We start from the raw sequence: 19,393 nt of genomic DNA, 5'->3' as shown, positions 1-19,393 counted from the left end.
CGGACATTGGTAATGCGCACTAATTTCCTTATATCCGCTTGGGGTGATGCAATATCGCATGCAGCTATGCTAATTCGTCTACGACCCATCGCCACTCAATCTATCTCTGCGTTACAGCTAGTGACTGGGTACAAGTATCGTACTTACGCATATTTGAGTGTGCCAATTGCGCCTCCACAGCGCTTTATGATGGGTCCTCACAGACGAATTAGCAACTACGTTGGATTTGAGACTCCAACAATCGTCCGACACTTAATGCCCTTGCAAGGCGATCTTCTTACTGCTAGATTTGAGGATTGTCATTTTGATCAGATAGTCTTCCCTTTGTTAGGGGGAGATAAGAACACAGATGTTCAGCAGGAACGACAGGATTGTCGTGGCATGTCCCCACTATGTCTCATCTCGATCCCTACTAAAGTGATGAGATCACACATCTGCTGCAAATATGCCTACAAGGAAGTACGTCCTTATGAGAGGACGTAGAGTCACCCTACACGGAGGTAGGCATAGCGCCAACGCCAAAGAGAGTGGCACTCTGGCGTTACAGGCCATGACCCCAGCTAGGATGCGTGGGAGGCCCGTTAGTTCAAAGGATACTTTGGCACAACCCAATCCTTTGATCATCAAGATTCAAAATCCGTCTCATGAGTATCTTCCGGGTTATGGTTATCGTTGGGGGACGCCTCAACGTCAGAACATATTCCTAAGAATATAGAGATCTATGAAAATTACACTAGTGTACATTAGACGTGGGATAGAAACTTCATCATAATTGATGATGTAGTTGCGCATTTCGTTGCGCATGAGTTTGTGGAGTTAGATGATATCGAACCACGCTCCGTTGATGAATGAATGCCAACGTAGAGACATTTGGCCTAAATGGAAAGATGCGATCCAAGTTAAGTTAGATTCTCTAACGAAGAGGAAGGTTTTCAAGCCAGAGATGCCAACACCTCCTAAGTCCTAACATAAAACCTATTGACTAATGGGTCTTCGTTAGAAAGTGTGATGAGAAAAAGAGATGACAATCTCACCTTATGGCGCAAGGCTTCTCACAAAACACCCTGGAATCGACTACGATGAGACATATTCTATCGTAATGGATGTCATTGCACTCCACTACCTTGTCAATTTGGTAGTTTTCGAATAACTGAACATGCAGCTTACAAATGTGGTCACTACGTATCTATATGAGGATCTAGATACGAAATATACATGAAGGTTCATGGTGAACTTCATCTACCTAAGTCAAGTGGCTCTAGACCACGGAGCGCATTTACAATAAGATTGAAACGCTCACTAAAGTGACTACTTGATTGGGAAGGGATAAGCCCACGCGTTTCTATAACAAATTTCAGATTCTATCGCTGTTCATGTTGGACATGATCTTCATTGGAAGCTCTTAAAGAGTTAAGGGAAATCGCTGAACATTTGAAATCCGAGTTTGAGATGAAAGATTTTGGGAGAACACAATTATGTCTCGGTTTGGAACTTGAGCATCGTGTCGATAGATGCTTAGGCATTTTGACAAGGTCAAGCCTTCAAGCACCCCCATGATCGTCTGTAGTCTTTATCCTGAAAAGGATCCTCTTCGTCGAAAAGATGATGACGAAGATGTGCTAGAGGCAGAAGTGCCTTACTTAGTACAATAGGTGCATTATTGTACTTAGCTAAATGCAGAAGACCGGACATCTCATTTGCAATAAGCTTGTTAGCTAGATATAGCTCTGCGCCAACGCGACGCCATTGGATTGGTTTCAAAGATATATTTTGATACTTGAGATGTATGATTGATATGAGCTTGTTCTATCCCTACAAAGAGATGATGGATTCTATCCCTACAAAGAGATGATGGATTCAGACTCATCACACACCAGGAATGTCGCCAACACTTGCTTGCGTCCACTATCCCCATCCCAAAACGACATGTGTTTTGGAAGGTTTTGTTGATGTTGGGTATCTCTCTGACCCATACAAAGGTCATTCCCAAACTGGCTAAGTGTTCACCATGGGCAGGGCCGGCCCTGTGAGTTTGGAGGCTCAAGGCTAAAAAAATTTTGAGGCCCCAAAACAAATGCTCAAAACATTCCAAAAGGAAACAATATCCAAATTTCAAGCTTCTCTCCTCTCTTTCTCTATTGTTCATTGTTCTACAGCATGTTAAATAGCTCATAAGTCCTAAATTTTCAACAAATCACGATTTAATAATTACATGCTCCAAACCAACAAGAGCATTAGAAACACAAAGTAGAGAAGGAAAAAACCAAAATTTCTTCAAAACAGAAAATAAAGAGCTTCAAAGATCTTACCTTTTTGTTTTTTTTGGGAGATAAAATCTACTCTTCAATTCCTGAATTCAACTCTCTTTTTTTTCTTTCTGATCCTCTCATAGTCTCCTACTCTCCTTCTCCTTCTGGGTTTTCAACTTTTCGTCTTCAGCCACCATTGGGAAATAGAATTACCTTCTGGGATGTCCAATCACAATTGGATTTTTGTCTTCGATTGAGAAAGAGATCCTTCAAAAACTTGAATTAAGCAAGAGAGAGAGAGAGAGAGAGAGAGAGAGAAATGAAAACAAAACTACCCATCAAACATGCATATGCATAGCTTACAGTAACAGTTAAATCTCAGCTATGGGTAAATTGATCAAACACAAAGTTCAGTACTGAAAGAAACACATCCCACATCACAAAATTGAAGCTTGTGCTTAAACAACCAAAACGCCCTAATCAACATTGCTCAAAGATTTAAACTTTAATAAAAACCCTAGTGTTTTTACAAAACCTAGAACCCATAATTGAATTAAAAAAAGGCTAACCTCCGAGTGCGAGATTGGAGATCATGAGGACTTGCTGAATGAACTTGAAGCACTTGATGTGGTGCTCGGTTGGTGGCTCCATGCCTCCATCGTCTCTTAGATGCAATCTGTTCGACTTCGATACTCCGATGTGGAAGACGCTTAATCCCTTAAATTGTTTTTTTTTGCAGGCCTACATAAATTTTTTTTTTGAGGCCCTAGGCCTGGGCCTGCTTCGCCTAGGCTCAGGGCCGGCCCTGACCATGGATAAAGACCGTAATATCTTGGAAGTCTACAGAACAGACCCTAGTCACTATATCTTAGAACAATGCAAAAATTATTGCTCTTCACAAAGTGGTTTATGAATGTATATGGATTGGATCCATAATTACGCATGTTCGAAATAATTGTGGTTTGAAGTCTACCACTCATGAGCCTACGAGCATATAGGATAATGCTGCTTGTTTTGAAGCAAGGCTACATCAAAAGCGACCACACCAAGTATAATCAGCAACAACAAACTCTCCTCAATATTAAAGTGAACTAGGTTCAATCTGAGGACAGTGTAGCAGGCTTGCTCACTAAATCATTGCCTAAATTCCACTTTCGAGAAACATGTTTGTAGCATCGTTTGCGGAAGTTATCTGAACTCCAATGACCATAGTAGTCAGGGGGAGATGCAGACATCAAGGGGAGGTGTCTACATGTATGGTCTTGAAACGTGAAGGGTGTGTTGTGCTCTTTTTCCCCTTCGACCGAGATTATTTTTGTCCCACTGGGTTTTTGTTACTCGGCAAGGTTTTTAATGAGGCAACGAGAGGAGCACCACATTTGGGCAACACAAGGGAGAGTGTTCAAGTAAATCCAGAATATGTGTCTGGCCCAAACTCTAAGTTACTTGCTCTAGTTGAAATAGGGTTTATATTAGAGATATTCTCAGAGAATCTTAGGAGATATCCAATCAATGTACGATTATGTTTCCATGCACAACTCTATCTCTATACTTGTAATCCTCTATATAAAGATGCCCCTATTATCAATGAAAGTACGACTCAATTATCTCTCAATTCAGTTTTCCTTAAACAATTTGCATAACTCTTTTTTAGATTACTTGAATTTTTGTTTCCTTGAACTACCCTTGTGTCTAATACACCTCCCAACTAAAAAAAAATTACAGAACTTGATCACTATTCGGTGAGAACGATTGTTCAATGTTCATTCCAGTTATGGATTTATTCAACTATAAACAACTGTAGTTATATTCCTCTTTGGTTACTATCTTCTTAGAAATTGTATATGAGAATACTTTCGTCCTTAATCACCATTGAATCCATTAATACCAACTCCAATAGTCCAATAGTAAGTATATCTATATATATATATATATATATATATTTATATATTTATATATTTTAAAGCCCCACTTCTCTCCACTCTTGATGAGACTCGAATACATGACCTCCCAAATAAAAAGTCATTGTCATACAATCTCACCAAACACACACACCCTAAGTAAATCAATTATATATTATAAAGATAAATTAATGGATTTGATTTGTAAAGAGATTAACATTAACTTGAAAAAAGGAAATTTGATAGAAACTTCTTTATCAAAGTGATGGCCAATGAATATTTCGAAGAATATGTTTAAATAATACATGTGCTGAAGATATTACTTAGTCGACCTTTGTTGTGCTAGGGTTTCTTGCCCTAGCCGTCTAACTGATCGAGTATGGTAAGATGACACTGTCGGAAGAGGCCATTGTGAGTCTGGTTGGTGGAGAGGACGCTATCCACGATTCTTTTTTCTATCTTAGTGGCTGACTTTTGTCCAAGAAGGCGGCAGTGCTTCCGTCATTCTCGACGGCGATCTCAAATGTTTGGGGATTGAAGGAGAGAGTTTTGATCCGACAAGAGGAGGAGGATATCTTTGTCTTCCAATTCAAGGAGATGGAGGTGAAGAACTGGGTACTTTTTGGGGGTCCCTAGATCTACAACAACTCCATGTAGTTGCTGGCGGACTACGATGGGGTCTCTTCCCTTAAGGCGGCGCCGCTGCATCTTCTTGAGGTGTGGGTGGCTGTGAAAGGGTTATAGATCGCGATAAGGAACAAGAAAGCATTAACCCTAATCAGACATGCACTGAGGGATTTTGGTCGGGTTGATCAGGGGGCGGTGCTAAAAAAGGATTCAATCTAGAGGATCTGTGTGATTCAAGATGTTCGCCGGAGAATTTGGGCGCCGCGGAGGTTTGAATTCTCGCCGGTTGTGTCAGTGATGGTGGAGTTCCAATATGAGAAGTGCCATGGGCTAAGTGCGGCATGTGGATTCTTCAGCCATGGCAGTGGTCCCTATGACCAGAAGCTGGAGGCGGAAGCATTGTCACTGACTGTGTCGGGCCGAGATGCTTTAGAACCGAGTTGCAAAGGTCTGGAAGCAGCGGCCGGAACACAGGCGTCTGTGGAGGGGTCGTGGGGCTGGAGACATTTTCTGAGGTGCTGGCAGAGTTGGGTTTGGTGCGAAAGGTGGTTGGAGAACCTGGGTCAGCAGTGGGTGATCCGGTGTCAGGGGCTGTTGAATCTGCAGCTTTGGCTGCTCCGAAAAAATAAGCGGGAAACCCTAATTTTGAATTAAGGTTGACAGTAGGTTTGATTGGGCTGCAGTTTTTTGGCCGGGAAGCAGTTTTGATGGGGTTATTGGGTCGAGGAGCATTACTGATGGGGCTCCGGGGCAGTCTGTTGGGCTTGTTGTTGACAAAAGCCCAAAGGGGGCTTTGGGCGTGAGAAAAAAGATGTTCAAACCTAGCTTGGCAATTATACCTCGGGAATTCCAGCTTAGCAAATTGGTGGATGTTCCGATTTCGATGGGGACAGCGTCCACATGGACGCAGGACTAAACATATATTGTCTCCAGAGAAAGCATAAGGTAATAAAGCAAGTGTGGATTTAAGCTCCAACCTGAATAGGAAGGAGTTGTTTCTTGTTTGATTGTTCTGACGAAGGTTTAAGCATGTGTGAGGATGGTTAAATTTCTATGAGTCTTCTATGACGTTTCTAGTCCCTTCCTTGTACCACAATTGCGTGATTGGCAAGTGAGGGCTAGTTGAATGATTGATTTCAGTAGGAGGCGAAACTTTGTCATTCTTAGATAGGCTTGCTTAATTATGAGTGTCCCAATGATGTTAGTTAGTTTGCTTTAGCTTGGATAGGTTTCACTGGTTTTTTCTTGCCAAATTTCTTATGTAAGCTTTGTAAGCTATGGCCAATTGGCTGTTGATTATTGAATAACAGTCAACTTCTATTAAAAAAAAAAAAGTGATGGCCAACGAGGAGGAAGATTTCTGCAATTCTACAAAATCGATCTCAGGTTATGTGATTAGCAATGGCTCTCCGCCTCCCACTTCGACTCTTAGCTAACCTTAGCCGGCGCCATGGTCTGGGGACCCAATAGTGGCGCACGACGCCAATGCTAAGTAGAGTTTCACTCTCTGCCTTTTGCCATCTTCTGGGGGCAAACCAATGTCAAGTAGTTTCTATGACTACCCAACCAAGATCTCTCTTTGCAGTGGCGATGTATCAAACTCTCTCTTCCACCGTGGTTAACCCTATTGACGTCGGAAGGGATGATGGTGCTATCTTTGTCGAGAGTTCGGGGAGGCCAACACAAATGGATATTGGTCAAGTCCGACCGCGAAGAGCACGCCTCAAGACTCCTCAGATCTATGTGGCTTAGTGTTTAAGGCCAGCGAGTCAGGTTGGCTTTTCTAATTTTCGACCAGTGACTATGACAAGGGGTTTTGAGCCTGATGGGGGAATGACAGTAGTGGGGCTTCAGGCTATCTGGGCTCGTGTTACAGCGCTTTGATATGCCAGATTGACTGTCCGGGCTATCTGGGCTCGTGTGGCTGCAGACGACGGAGACAGTGGCAGCAGGAGAGTAGCGCATCACAACGCGTTTCTTCTCAGTTGGACTCATAGCTTGGGTGCTTGAGTTCAGGGTGCACAAAGTAGATGGAAAGCCCTTTGGGCTTTGGAAGATGTTTTCAACCTTGGGCCTGTGGTTCTAGAATTGGGCCTTTTTTTGGACCAAACTGATGGGCTCTGACCCTTTATGGTTTCGGTTTGGGATCCCAGCGGATTGTCTCAGCTAACCATATCTATGTTCTTTACATTTATGGTGGGCCTATGTACTATATTTTTGTTTCATAGTGTTCTAGGCTTATTGGGAATAAGTGTGTGAGGAGTGTTCAATGAGTGGACCTATTTCTATGTACCACTGCGGTACCACCACAACTTCTTGTTTTGTCTAATGTCTATCTGCATGATGACATCGAAAGGGTATGTAATGGTCATTCTGGCTTGAGATAAATGAAAATCGTTTTGATTTTGATTCAAAAATTTTCGTAGTGTGAATTATATATTATAAAGATATTAATGGATTTGATTTATGAAGAGGTTAACATTGATTGGAAAAAAAAAGAAATTTGATAGAATTTTTTTTATCAAATTGATAGCCAACGAGGAGGAAGATTTATGCAATTCTACAAAATCGATCTTAGCAACCGAGTTTCGTAATAAAATTTATTAATTTATGTATGTGTTTACTATTTAGACGTGTACTAAGGATACATGTATATTGGGTAATTTGAGGGAGCAAAAAGTTAGCTTATGTGTATCAAGAAAAGAGGGACGTGCAAATATAATTTCTCCGTATATATTCAAAACTACACCAAGAATAATTTCATAATTTAAAAAATCATCAAAAAACCCATTGACATTCTTGAAACATTTTTATACTACGAAATAGTCTCTAAATAAGGCTAATGAGCTCTTGATATGATAACTTCACAAATAATATGAGCTAATTAACGGGCAAAATTCAAACTCTATATGAGTCATAACAATTATTTCCGTCATTATTAAGTTTTAATTTAGGGGAGTGAAATTTGCACTCCCCAAATTGCAAACCACACTCCCACTATCTAAATTTAATATATTTTATGATTTTATGTGTTGCACTTCCTCTTTTGCCCTTATATGAAACACCAAACTTATCATCTTCATCTTCAACCCGAGCTACGAACATTTACCTAGAAAAGTAAAGAGAACTTCAACCTCAATCCTATCACCTAATCCATAAACTCGATAAAATACCAATTTACTGTCTCTATTTCTCACTCTCTTCCTCAAAGTAGAGTTTTTATCTTTTCTGCGGTTATTTCTCGCTATAGCCTTTGCCGAGATCATGTTGATCGGGTTTCGTTGTTTTGTCAGAAGTGGTGGTGACTGTCGTATCTTCCTCGTCTTCTTCGTCATCATCGTCGTCGTCGTCGTCTATTGATTGAACCGGAGGGCCATTGGAGGACTGTGCGACCTCCTAGACATTGGCAGCGGCGTCGTCATCATCCTCGTCTTCGTCACAGTCCTCTTCCTCGTCTTCGAGGCCGTCGGAGGAGTCAGAGTCAGAGGACTCGGAAACGGACTCGTACTGCTCCAATTCCTCAATAGTCAAAGGCTTCACTTCGTTTTCCTCCACAACTTCCTCCATAACCTTTATCTTTCACAATTTCACAGAGAATTTTGGTCTTTGTTTTATGGAAAAACCGAATTGGGGAGTTGGATTATAGATAGAGAGAGAGAGAGAGATAAGCTTCTTGGTTCACTCGAAGGTGCAAATGGTGGTGGCTACAGCAAGGGATTCAAAGGTTTTTGGGTTGTTTAATCTGAGGGCAAGGCAAACAATTAGAATGCTCTTGTTCATCGTTTTCCATCGACTCTGTTATCGACACATGGGAATTCATGAATGATCCCGATGATGATTTTGATTATGATTTTTAAGGTCAGTTCTTCTAAGTCTAGCTACCCCAACCTCTTTGACTTGGCCTTCTCATTCTTCCATTAGCATCGCTCTTGATAGATTATAGATTAAGTGATGGGATTGGTTTTTCACAGATGAAGAGGAGACAAATAGAGAGAGGAGAAATGCATCGTGCTATTAACGAAAATAAGAGGCCAAAGAGAGAACAAATATGATGAGGGGTATTTTGAGAAATGAAAAAGCAATAGCATATAAAAGGTATTAAATATTTTAGTGGGAGTGTGGTTTGCAATTTGGGGAGTACAAATTTCACTCCCCTTAATTTTTTTTAATTTTTTTTTTTAAAAAGAAATGTGGATTTCATTAACGCATGCCAAGATGGCCATTACATATCCTTCTGCTGCCTTCGACTAGACAGATCAAGAAGTTGTAGTAAGAGAACTACTGTGATACATTGAAACAGACCTCCTATATTCGAACTAATCGCTCAATTATTTAAAGTGAGCCTATAAACTATATATGGAGAATAGTAAGACATAGTAAATAGCCCATACCACACCTATCTATATTTTTTCCTTGCCCTTCAAGGTAGGGCTAGGAGATTTTTTCAAACACAAAAGTTGTCCGATCCATAGAGAGATTGGGCCTAATAGCACGGTGAAGTGGGCCCCACAGCTGCCCAAACTCTTAAAGATCCGAATGGATTTGTTAAGGAATATCCCGAGCCCATCACCCTCTTCTTGCATCTTCCTTTTCTAGCCCACAACAGCAGCCTTAAGCACGGGCCCAACAGTGTACCCTAGCCCATTTGGGCCCCCAATCTCACGAAGGCAGTAGCCTCTCTGCTACAGCCACCACCATCTCCGTCGCAGGGAGTCACCTAGCCACCTGGACCACCGCTTGAGACCAACGTAGCTTTTAGAGAACACCACCGGGCCATCATCATCAGAATCACCGAGAACTGGGCTTGAGTATGAGCCAAAAACAGTCCTACCCTATTGATTTTCCATATCTATCGGCAAGTCATCGGCAATTTTGACCACATTTGCAATGGCGCCCAAGCTCCATTCAACATCCATTCCAGTTTTGTAACATCTGTGTTGCACCTTCGCTCAGTACCATTTGTCATCTGCGTCTCAAGCAACGACGATAACGCCATTGAAGACATAGAGAGAGATTGGGAGGTCTTTAGCAGCCAGACCGCTTCGTTGATGTCCCTACCATAGCCCGGGAGATCAGACTACCACTTCAGGCTTTCCTCGAGTAGAAATTTGCTCTTCCAAGAAGGATTATTCCCATCACCCGCAATGGTAACAGAGATCGGACCCAAAAAATTTGGGCTTAGGAGTCGGTCGGAACCGCTGTATGCATCGCTGACAGGAGGCGGCGTTAGAGGGAGCGTGAGAATAAGCGTTGAGAGAGAGATTAGGGTTGATTTCTCCATTCCCTTAGAGTATACTTCTGTGAATCCTTAATTTATTTTTTAATACCATACATTTATGTCAATCTATTCATATAAAATTTTGTGATAGTTTTGATGTGTGTATATTTTACATGTGCAGTGCATTAGACTCGATATAAACATACTAATAATCAATCGCTTACCTTAAACGCGTTGAAGAAAGTTGACTCTAAACAAATTGAAAAACGCAAACCAAGTGATGTCTTCTTTTCATATTATTGTTTTCAATGAAACGTATTTTATAGACAACGATGGCTATTTATTTACACAAATGATTGTTTGTTTTGATTCTAGGACTTTTGGGTTGGAACGTGTTAATGATTTGCCTCGCATAGTCTTCGAGGGTGTCAATTAAAGGACCATTGTCCCTTTCGTTGCTTTCATTTTAAGAGACATCAATGGACTTCGAGGAGATTGTAAATAGTCCACCAATTTAAGGAGAGGCAAAAGGTCCCGGGTTTGGAAGTCATGTGGTGATTGATTAAATTTGGATGATTGAGTAAAAATCCGTACCTTTTCGTGGGTTTAGGGCATGCTGCCTGCACCTTGAGTTCTCTATTATTTTCTTTCTTTTATCAAATAAAACGGCTGTTTTGGTTTACAACACTATAATGATGTGAATCAATTCTTTGCTAGATAACTAAAATATAAGAATTTAGGTTTTGTTTAGCTGATCTATAAATTTGTTATAAAGAGATTTTTTCAGAAGCGATTTTATTAGAAACACGCATGCATTCATATCATTTCTTATTCGTTTGAGCTGGTGCTATTTCTCATAGCTTTTCTTACAATTAGAATTACTGAACGTCAACTGCAATAATAATACCTATTTCATTGCCATTTCCGGTTTGATGAGTGTACAATAAACCATGAATATTCAGAGAGAGCGAGAGAGAGAGAGAGAGAGAGAGCCAGAACGTTCACCATTTTCTTCTTAATTTCTTTTCACTTCATTTTTCTTTCTTTATGGCCAGAATTAGCACTACCATTGTATTGGCCTCAAGTCCCACCTTTCACATCGGCCAAGTCCATTTTGGTTGTTTAATTGTTTATTTGTTCACAGTGTGTTTAATTTTCTTGGTAACAGCTGGCTCGGCCAACCTGTCCATACTCTCACGTCTAATTCACAACTACCTGGATGCACCTGTTTTATTAGTCTGGCTTTCGTTTATTTCTTCATGCATGTTATACAGATCATCATAGGATTATGGCCTAAGCAAATATATATTTATAATTTGTAAAATAATGTACCTGTAATCGTAATTAACCTGTACACTTTTCATTATGCTAAACGAGGAACAGTTTTATCTTATATATTCTACTTTTTGCCGGTCAATCTCAACGTATATGCAGACATTATAGAAGTACTGAATACTATGAACGCCCACCACTGGGGTTCTACGAGATTGATAGGTTTTATTAAACATGTCGGAGCAGGGGCAATTGTTTTCAAGTACAATATAGAGTTTTGAATTCAGACCTAACTTATCATGCTCTGAAATACTATTTCGAAAAATACTATAGATGCTTATTGTAATAAGGAGTTTAGGCTTAATATCTCGTCTTATATTCGGCAGTTTCATTAATTAAGACTTGAGAGCAGCCGTATCAGCCATTTATTAAAGATAAAAAAAATACTAAGAGTTCAGTGTTTGCAACGGAAATAATTATCATTTTGAAAATGAATGACAGAAGCTAGTCAAAGCAAATACATAAATTAAGTCATATTTCTGGGAGTTGATAATTTAAAACACAGGAATAATCATAATAAATAAAGCACATTAGACAATTGATAAGCACACTTCTCCTCTCCCAGCAGGAATATAACACCCAAGTAATAATTGGGCCTGTGCTCACATGTTTGTTTGGTTTTAGAAATCTGCTAATCCAACAATATCATACATAATAATGGGCCTGCAAGAAGCCTAATATCCGAAGACAAAAGAAACCTGAATTATGAAACAGAATGAACTTTGGGCCAAAGTAGGTCCAATTTAGAGCCCAAAAGAGGAAACCTATTAGGGTTTCGCATAGAGTGGTGGTATATAGAGCTTCGACTGCAAAGTACTTGGTAAACTTCAGAGAGAGCGAGCCGCTTCGGAGTTAGGGAGCAGCAGCAGAAGGAGTTTCGGCCGCCGGCGGGAGATCAAGCTCACAAAATGGTTCGTCTTTCATTTTCATATCCCACATTCAACTGGGTTACCTTGCGATTTCTATTCCATTCATTTTTTTTTTCTCTTTAATCTCTATACCATGCTCGATCCAACTTTAGCCCATACTAGTTGCTCAACCTGGTTTTCTATAAATTGAGATAGAACAAATCTTACAAACCTAGCTCTGCTGCTCTTTAGGGTTCTAAATTTTGAGGTTGAACTAATAAAATTGCCAAAACATGGTGGTTGTTATTGTTGGTGGGAAATCTGAAACAACTTTGTTCATTGTTGGAGACCTGATTATGTTGTCAAGTATTTATGGTAACATGCTGTCATTTTTATACTTGTTGGGTTTGTGGTAAAATTGCAGTCTTGAAGTGTGTTTGTGGGTTTTATTGTTTTGTGTTTATGTAGCTTTGTTGTTAATTTTTGTTTCTTGGTGACTACAGGCGCGAGGACTGAAGAAGCATTTGAAGAGGCTCAATGCCCCCAAGCATTGGATGCTTGACAAATTGGGTGGTGCATTTGTAAGTCAATTTTATAGTGGGATTTGTTTTTTTGTTTCAATGTGTATATTGTGTTGCTAGTTATTTTAGACAATGTTCAATGTGTTGATTGGGGTTTTGGAATTATACTTGTATAGGCCCCCAAGCCCTCATCTGGACCTCACAAATCCAGGGAATGTCTTCCGTTGATCATTATCTTGCGAAACCGGTTGAAGTATGCTTTGACATACCGTGAGGTTATTGCCATTTTGATGCAACGTCATGTTATGGTTGATGGGAAAGTTAGGACTGATAAGACTTATCCTTCTGGTTTCATGGGTACGTCCAACGCGGCCTCCTTATATTACTGCTTCATTGTTCTTGATCCTCTTATTTCTGTATCGACAACCATACTTAGTAATGGAGTTTAATATTGAATAAATAATGTTTATACCAGTCTGCTAGTCTTGTGTTTTTGAGTTTTCCGAGCACCTTCTATTCCCATTTCAATAACTGGCATTAAGTGATTTATAGGTGGTCTTGTTGTTTGATTTTCTTTTGTGTGTCCTTTTGTTTTTTTATAGGGTTCTAAAAAATTTATCAGTGGTCTTGATTTTGGAATGTGGCACTTTATTAACATTCTGCTTTACTTTGACAGATGTTGTCTCAATCCCCAAGACAAATGAGAATTTCCGTCTCCTTTATGACACCAAAGGACGGTTCCGTCTGCATTCAATCAGGGATGAAGAGGCAAAGGTGATTATCTTCCATCCTCTAGAATTTATCACAGGGTGGTTTCCTTTGCCAAGGAAAAAGAATATGCATTTTTATTTTGAGTTAAGTTTTAACCTCTCAAAAAAGGTTAACTATACCATTATTTGGAAGATTTCAAGTAAGGCTTTTTCCCTATTCTAAACTAGTTGAACTTAGAAGGATCCATTGATTTTAACAGTTTCTTTTTTAAATCTACATTCCCTGTTGATATACTGCCATTTTATTGCTAGCTTGCTTGTAGATGGGGCAAGGAAACTGTCTGAATTTTGCATTTGAGTTTGACCATGAAAAGTGATGCTTGTATTTTTCTGATAATTGAGTTTATATCTCTGCAGTTCAAACTCTGCAAGGTCCGTTCTGTGCAGTTCGGCCAAAAGAACATCCCTTACATTAATACCTATGATGGAAGAACAATTCGTTACCCTGACCCTCTTATCAAGGCAAATGACACCATCAAGCTGGATTTGGAGACCAACAAGATCGTCGACTTTATCAAGTTTGATGTTGGTAATGTTGTCATGGTGACAGGTGGTAGGAACAGAGGGCGAGTTGGAGTAATCAAGAACAGGGAGAAGCATAAGGGAAGCTTTGAGACTATCCATGTCCAGGACGCCACTGGACATGAATTTGCAACCCGTTTGGCGAATGTGTTCACTATTGGTAAGGGGACCAAGCCATGGGTAAGCCTTCCCAAGGGTAAGGGTATTAAGCTTACCATCATTGAGGAGGCTAAGAAGAGGCAAGCAGCCCAAGCCACAGCTGCTGCTTAGATGATTTTGGTGAAAACAATTTAAGCTTATTTGAAGAATTTCACTAGAACTATTGTAATTTTTACTAAATTAGCGTTGGAGTTTCGGCTGCAAATTTTGTCTTTTTAATTTTTCTGTCTTTTGCTTTGATACAGATGAGACTTTAATTTTTATGTTATTTCGAAGTAAATTTTCGCTTTGAGCAGTGTCTGGTTCTTACTGTTCCTATGCCATTTTTTTCAGCAGCTTGAGAACTCTTTCCCTGTTAGGGGAATTGCTAATTGTAATAGTTTTCACAACACCTCGTCTGAAGACTGATATTACCTTTGTAGTCTGGCTGGCATTCTAACTGGGTATGAAACTCGTGGGAAGTTACAGGTCTCTTGCACTACAATCCGAATCTAATGTTTTGTCTTGAGAAATTATATTTACACAGCTCCGACCGTTAAACACACATGCTAATATTTTTTGTACAATTTTAAATTCATATTCTACTTCTTTTCAACTAAAAAACTTGCCCTGTGACGTCAGGTTCTGATGGATATCTGCTTGCTGGGTATCATAAATTACATGTGCAGGCATCACACCTTTGTTCATAGCTAGTACATCACTGATTCATTGATCATTATATATATACATATGTATATAAGCCCAGTTTTTGTTCAACTTGTTTCAACTATATATATACAAAATCATAATTACTTAGACAAGGATCGTCTTCCTTGTTACACTTAAGAGAATAAGAGAAACATTAATGTATAATTTTTCCTCTGCAATTTTGTGTATTTGTTGTAGTTGGAATGATGTTTGATTACATGAGTGATTGGGGGTAGAGAAAAGATGGGGGAGAGAGAGTTAATCATGAGTGATTGGGGGTAGAGAAAAGATGGGGGAGAGAGAGTTGTAGTCTTGCAGCCGGGAAGACAGAAAGGGAGGGTCACGGAGGAGAGGCAAAAAAGAGAACGGGTTGCGAGAGAGATATTATGAGGAAAAAGAGGAAGGGTAAAGGAGGAAAGATCAAATGGCAAAAAAATTTAGGAATATGTATTAGGGAAATGTGTGAGGCTCTAATGAGGACTTTAAAATGATGACGTCATGAAAACTTTTAGATTAACGGTTGGATGACATGTGCGTTGTAAAATTAATATTTCAACTAAAATTAGAATCAATCATCCAACCGTTGATTTGAAAGTTCTCATTTTAAAGTACTCACTGGAGTCTTTCCGTTAGGGAAATTGAGATGTGCTATTAAATTTTGTCTTTTGTTGCATGGTCCTCCTCCTGGAGTGGATTATTGAGAAGAGTTTTCCTCCTCACGTAGCACAAAACCTTAACCCTAGTAACGATTCACATTGTTAGTTTGTTACCACCAAGCAATTTCCTTTCGACAACTTTAATCAGAATCGTTTTTTTCATCTTCCGACTTCTGTTAAATTGCTTCTGAGTTATTCTAGCAATGTTGTGTCTACCATAATGTGCTTGAAGCTGATGGAGAGAGTTGAATGGCTAACTAGTCCATTCTTTAAATCATTCCCTGCAATTTCAGGGACAATCTTTAGGATTGGAATCATATCTTGATGTAACAGGCAAAAGGTATCATCTAATACAAGGAGGGAATCCAATCCTAGATTTTTGCTAGTAATGCATTGGAGGAAAAGCCTTTGGAATGTCAACTAAACAAGGTCCACCACACCCATGGCTAAGATTCCTTATGCCACTTTCATGGATTTACAGCTTACAGAAAATCAAAGCTTACAGGCATGGCTTTAACTGTCATCATATACATTTTCTGCACAAAGGTTACAGATAGAGGAAAAGGTAGAAAAGACACCATTGAGCACATGGAGTAGATGCTTGGATAATAAGTATACATTACGGACCAAGAACCAAAAAGCCAAATTTAGACATTAATTATTATGATACAAACAAATCTCCCACAAAGGTTATAGTTTACAAGAAGGAAATTGTGTGATGAATCGAATGATGATACGATACAACTTTTGGGGTCTCAATTCTATGTCCATCTGCTTGCACATGAAGCCTTTCATTCAAGAATTGACAACACTTTGATCCAATCCAAGTTGAAAGAGATGATGATGGATATAAGGGATGGATCATGGTCCATGGATATCCCTACCTGCACTGATTATTCTTCACAATCTTTCAAAAGCAAGCAAATAATAGAGGTGGTGGTGGGTGTGGTGGCCACAACTAGCAATGAAAGCTATTGGGATCAAATACATCACTTGCCCTAGCCTATCCCACCTGCACATGCTCCTTGTCTTCCTAGCTCTATTTATCTTCCCTTCTTTTCAATTAACACACTTTTTGAAAGGATTGCATTCCCATTCCTAAGCCTCTCAAGACTTCCACTAAAACTTTTACAAACCCACATTACAAAGCCAATACCTAGAGTTAGACAATAAGCCTACTATGCTTATTGGGTTACATATGGTATAATATATCTGACACACATTTCTATGATCATCATCATCATCTATAGTTGGTGCCTTGAGCAAGTGATCAAGTGGTCATTAGTGAGGCCAGCAGCTTGCATGAAGGAGTGAATCACAGTGGGGCCCACAAACCTGAAACCCTTCTTCACCATGGCTTTGCTTATGGACTCTGATTTGGAGGTCTTCACAGGGATCTTGTGGCATGACTTGTACTGGGTGGAAATTGGCTTGTGATTCACAAATCCCCACAAGTAGTTGTTAAATGACCCAGTTTCCCTTTTAATCTGTAAATAGAGTTAAAAAAAGAGAGGTAATAATCAAAATCACAGAATTGTAAAATCTGTCAAATATATAAGGTCAGTTTTATCTTTATAGTAGTACCTCAAGAATTCTTTTAGCATTGTCAACAACTCCTCTGATCAAGCTTATATCAGTACCAGTATCAGCACTTACTGAAGTTATCTTCTTTTCATTAAACTTAGCCACAATTTCTGCATCAAAACCTGAAAATGCCTCCCTGCATAAATAAATTACCAAGACTTGTTAAGATTTAAGACTCAAGAACAAAATAGCTATATTACCTGTTTCAATGTTTTCTAGAACTTAATGTAAAGTAATGGAACTTTGAGATCAAACCCACCTCAAAGCCTGCCTTTTCCTCAGGACCGAGCTCCAATCTGATCCTACTTGAGCACTGGTCAGCAGGAGCAATTCAAGCAACAAACTGCAAAATGACACCAAAAAAAAAAAAAAAAATTAGCTTAAAAAATATGCATCATTCTGTGAAGGATAAGAGGGATATATCAGTGAGAGAATTACTTGTCATCGTGAACAGGAACTCCCCATTCTTGATCATGGTAAGCAACATACAGAGGGTCTGCAAATTAACAAGTACACAACAAACACATTATTCAACTTTCTTATCAATCTCCACAGCATTTCAATAAAAATAACATGAACTTTTTAATAGAACTGTACCTGAATTTGGTGTGATAAAACTGCATCTCCTTTGTTCAACATTGGTGGATGAAGTATCAAGAGGCACTGCTTTCCCTTCAAACTTTGCAGACTTTGTTCTTCCATAATGCGCAATTCTCAACTTTCGTTGTTCTTGCATTGTTGCAACTTGCTCTCTCCTTGCAGCTGCTATGCTTCCTGGTGCCTCTACTATCAAAGATGATATATTTTTCATTACATTTTCAGCAGAAGCTGCACCTGCAACACTTGATCTCTTTGACTTTTTCACTGAACTAGTCAACTTGGTTGTTGACTTAGGTGTGAGAATTACCTTCTCAAGACTAGAATTGAGCTCATTATGGTCTTTTCCTCTCTTAAGTGCTGGTGGTCGAGGCGAAGGTAACTTGGGAGAGATGGGAGGAGAAATTGCGGGCTTAGTTTTCGGTGATGGCAGTGGTGATAGCAAAGGAGGTGGAATAAGGGATTCATGGGAGGTCTTTTTGAGAAACTTCTTTTGTTCCAAGCTTGGAAATTGGTTACCAGTTGGCTGAAGAACCAAACGACGATTGGTTTTAGGTGTTGTTGGAGTAACACTAGGATTTTGCTGCAATTTTGGTTTAGAGGAACACATTTTGTGTGATGAACTGAATGATGGCTTTGGTGCTACAAATTATTGGGAGCAGAGGAGGGGATGATGATGAAGGAGGTGAAGAAGTTAAGGAGGGTTTAGGTAGGATGTGGGAGATTTTATAAAATGAAAGTGGGGTCATGAACAAAGGTTTTGGCTAAGTTTTAACATGGGGAGGTTGGGGTCTGCCATACACAACCTCTTGTGAGGGGTAGTACTGCTTTTTTGGCCCTGTGAGCATGAGGTTTGAAAATGACACACTCCTAACCAAGTCTAGATTATATTGTATTTTGTTGTGTTAGTTAAATTTGATGTATATTGGTTCTACTTGAGCAAAGAAGTCGATTTACATTCATGGTCTGTTTCATGATAGATTAGGTCTTTGAGGGATATTGATCGTCTAACATGATATTAGAGTCTTGTTCGCCTGAGATTTCTTGAGTTTGAATCCTCCATATCCCAAATTTGTCTACTCAAATTTAGTATTCCATGTGCCAAATAATGTGAGTTTTATGTACATCGAAATGGAAAAGAAGTTCTGAAGATCATAATGAATTGTATTAACTGCATCATGAGTAATAGTCCTTAATTGGGTATAGTAAGCGAGAGTCCTTGCACTTAATTGCATCAAGGTCTTTGTACATGTGTTCTGCCATTTGGCGATTAAGTTGAAGACAACATCGGTGCAACAACGTGACCCCAACAGCGATATAGTTGTGGTGCCATTGCCAGCTTCCTCATGGACCCTCCTTTTCCCACACTCTGTGCTCTTCACTGCTCAAGTCTCCATGCGTCCTCAATCCCAAGTTGAAGTGGGGTCTGTGAGAGTTACCAATCATTGTGCTTCTCCTTTGAGGTGGCCTAAAAAAATCTTAAGTTTATGATATGCTAATCAGATTTGAGTGAATGCCCTAGAATTAGCTTGACTTTGATGTGTATCAGTTTTTTGGTCTTGAGCTCAAAAGAGACTAGGCAGGGTCTTAGTTCAAGGCTTTTAATATATGATTAAGTGAAAGCTTAGCTCATCACATCTAGTTGTGCAAAAGTGGACCATTTCTATTGGAATGTCAGTGTCATCTAAAATTTGTTAAGGGTGCTTTCAAAAAGCTGTCATA

The 19,393-nt window shown here is 39.5% G+C and overlaps 2 protein-coding genes across 2 annotated transcripts; one reads left to right on the top strand and one right to left on the bottom strand.

The window, feature by feature from the left end:
- The first annotated feature begins 12,087 nt into the window (after window positions 1–12,087).
- Window positions 12,088–14,442, top strand: LOC112168098 (40S ribosomal protein S4-3). The gene is made up of 5 exons (XM_024305220.2): window positions 12,088–12,238; window positions 12,679–12,756; window positions 12,873–13,053; window positions 13,373–13,470; window positions 13,824–14,442. Exons 1-5 carry the CDS (start codon window positions 12,236–12,238, stop codon window positions 14,256–14,258), a joined length of 795 nt encoding a protein of 264 aa, XP_024160988.1. The 5' UTR covers window positions 12,088–12,235; the 3' UTR covers window positions 14,259–14,442.
- A 1,646-nt stretch (window positions 14,443–16,088) lies between these two features.
- Window positions 16,089–18,398, bottom strand: LOC112201987 (probable GMP synthase [glutamine-hydrolyzing]). The gene is made up of 5 exons (XM_024342911.2): window positions 17,672–18,398; window positions 17,513–17,570; window positions 17,334–17,417; window positions 17,075–17,210; window positions 16,089–16,977 (listed from the first exon to the last, which is right to left on the bottom strand). The coding sequence occupies exons 1-5, from the start codon at window positions 18,279–18,281 to the stop codon at window positions 16,735–16,737; spliced, it is 1,131 nt and encodes a 376-aa protein (XP_024198679.1). The 5' UTR covers window positions 18,282–18,398; the 3' UTR covers window positions 16,089–16,734.
- Between the last annotated feature and the right edge of the window lie 995 nt (window positions 18,399–19,393).

The sequence above is a fragment of the Rosa chinensis genome, chromosome 5 (assembly GCF_002994745.2).
Source record: "Rosa chinensis cultivar Old Blush chromosome 5, RchiOBHm-V2, whole genome shotgun sequence".
NCBI lineage: Eukaryota > Viridiplantae > Streptophyta > Magnoliopsida > Rosales > Rosaceae > Rosa > Rosa chinensis.
The sequence above is the reverse complement of the archived record's forward strand: the minus strand, read 5'-3'. Positions and strand labels throughout refer to the sequence as shown.